At 48.8% G+C, this 2,475-nt stretch overlaps 1 protein-coding gene across 1 annotated transcript; it reads right to left on the minus strand.

Moving 5' to 3' along the window:
* gem (GTP binding protein overexpressed in skeletal muscle) lies at window positions 1-2,475 on the minus strand. Its single transcript, XM_083988826.1, has 4 exons — window positions 1,749-2,475; window positions 1,398-1,474; window positions 1,073-1,277; window positions 1-964 (listed from the first exon to the last, which is right to left on the minus strand). Exons 1-4 carry the CDS (start codon window positions 2,101-2,103, stop codon window positions 681-683), a joined length of 921 nt encoding a protein of 306 aa, XP_083844952.1. The 5' UTR covers window positions 2,104-2,475; the 3' UTR covers window positions 1-680.

Raw genomic sequence — 2,475 nt, forward strand, 5'->3', positions numbered from 1 at the left:
TTGAATCAGATGATGTCACTTTATTTCGTCAAACAACACTGAAACCACATCCAAGTAGCAAAATACAATACATTATCAATCTGGTATTCTTTAATTACAGTAAGTGCAAAAAAACAACACATTATAAATAACGTCAAAGGAACAACTCAATGATCATCATACAAAAAAAAGAGACATTAATCACACTTACTCATCAATAGCTTAGAACTGGTTATCTTAGCACTTAGGGACTGACAGTGAACAAACCTGTCAGGGATGAGAGCAGAGGGATGAGGAAAAAGGAGGAGAGGAGAGAGAAGGTTAATATTAATGTCTTTGTTCAAAACACAGAAATGAACAAACATCCCCTCCCGTCAGTTCATCTCAACCCTCCATCGTTTGTGCCACACAGACATGGAAAGTGTGCGTGACAGGGAACAACACTACTTCATTAGTTGATTGTCTCGTCCATCACATGAAAAACTGAGCTCCACTCAGTCAACGTCAGTCAGTAGAAATGTGCTGCACACCGTCCAGGCTGTGCTGAGGGTGGACTGGGTCTGAATCACCCACATTTCAGCCCTTTATAGAAGCAGCTTCTCACCGCTCCAGGTCCATGAACTACGCTCTCTTGGCTGCTCACCTCCTTGTGGGTTTGGTGCGGACTCCAAAAAAAACAAATTTCTGTTCTGCTCAGGCCTCTACAGCACAGACAGATCATGACAGGACTTGGACTTGAGCCAGAACGCCACACTTGGGTTGTTCTTTGCCACCACCTTGTCGAGGAAACGTTTGGCCTTCGTGGGGAGGCTCTCCCGCCGCGTGTGACAGCTTATGTGCCTGCGTCGTTTGTTGGCTTCCTTGGAGTCTCGACGTAGACGCAGCTGTCTGACGATGCCGTGGAAGGCCTCCCAGACGTTGTGCTGCATGGCAGCAGAGGTCTCGATGAACTTGCAGTCAAACACGGCGGCACAGGCACGACCCTCTGAGGCAGAAAGTCAAAGGTCAGTGCTCACATTTTAGAAGAAAACGCACAGTGACTCATGTTCATCATCATCACACACAAACACAAAGAGGGGTTGCTTCTCCTCACCGTTGACCGACACCTCCCTGCGGCGCACTAGGTCGCACTTGTTCCCCACCAGGATGATCGGTGTGTGCTGAGCGGGACGAAAGCGTCGCAGGGTGATCCGGAGTTCGGAGGCTCGGAGGAAGGAGGCCCGGTCGGTTATAGAGTACAGCAACAGGTAGGCATCGCCTGTCTGCATGTAGCACTCCTGAGCCCATTCACCATCAGTCTGGAAAAAAAACAAACACAGAGCTTTAGTGAGGATGAGAGGGACAGCAGGCGTTCAGAGTGATGTGCTCTAGTCTCCTCTGACGCTCCTGAATCAGGATGAGTGCGTCTTTGGTCTCACCTCTGCATCCCAGGTGTCCAGCAGAGTCACAGTGGCAGGTTCTCCATCCACTTCAATGGTCTTTTCAGAAGGTTCCTCTGAAATTACAAAAATGACACACATTTTTGCATTGTTGCATTCATAGTCCTATTAAAAGCAATGAGTTGAACATAATCATATTATCAACATTATTAGTTTTATGATATATTTTTAGGGGATTAGAAAGTGTGTGGTGCTTTATAATGATCTTGTAGACAATTTTTCAAACTTTATTATTATTTCCTTATATCCTCGGACTATTTATTTCAATGTTATTATGAATATAATCATATTAGACATTAATGTGTCAGTACAGTTATCATCTCCTCTCACCTTCACACAGCTCGCAGTCATCACTGTCCATGCTGTCTGCTGCCCCGGCGAAGATGCTGGCGAAAGCCGTCTTCCCGACCCCGCTGGCCCCCAGCAGCACCACGCGGTACGGCCGCCCGGGGTCCGTCGGCTCCCCGGCGGAGTCGGAGGAGATGACCGAGTCGGCAGAGGACCAGCTCCCGCGGCTGCCGTCCGACTCCCCGGCGGAGCTGTTGCAGGACTTGGAGCGGGCGATGCAGGCGGGGACTCGGGCCAGCAGCCGGTCCGAGAGCAGGTGGTTCCCCGGGTCGCAGATGCTCCAGCGGTGCAGCTCGGTCTGCAGGCGGAGGCTGTGCCGGCGCACGGAGGACAGCATGGTGTTGGTTGGTTTAAATTAGGATGAACTGGATTAGCCCAGGACGGTGGGATTGAACCGTTTTTGGGAGGTGATGCTTCAACCTCCTTTAGCGCAGGAGAAAAAAAAGTCAAAATAAAGTAAAACGTCCTTTAAATTCACCTCTTGTTATCACTGCTGATTATTGTCCTGGTTCATTCCGAACAACAAAGAGATGCCTGAACTCAGATGGACGCAGTTACACCTCCACAGTAAGTTACTGCACCCGGAGTGAAGCTGAAATAAAACTAGAGGAAACATTGCAAAAAAGCAAAACAAACAAAAAACATCTGAGTAGATCCACGGCGTTTACAGCTGGAGCTCCTGGGTGCGTCTGTCTCACTGATCTCAAAC

Source organism: Trachurus trachurus, assembly GCF_905171665.1.
Source record: "Trachurus trachurus genome assembly, chromosome: 16".
NCBI classification, from domain to species: domain Eukaryota; kingdom Metazoa; phylum Chordata; class Actinopteri; order Carangiformes; family Carangidae; genus Trachurus; species Trachurus trachurus.

Excerpts from the sequence above, each read along its gene's own strand:
- gem (XM_083988826.1), bottom strand. The coding sequence starts at position 2,103 with ATGCTGTCCTCCGTGCGCCGGCACAGCCTCCGCCTGCAGACCGAGCTG. Across the intron at positions 1,475-1,748 it reads TGACTGCGAGCTGTGTGAAG|AGGAACCTTCTGAAAAGACC; the intron begins GTGAGAGGAGAT and ends TTGTAATTTCAG. Across the intron at positions 965-1,072 it reads CAGGGAGGTGTCGGTCAACG|AGGGTCGTGCCTGTGCCGCC; the intron begins GTGAGGAGAAGC and ends TTTCTGCCTCAG.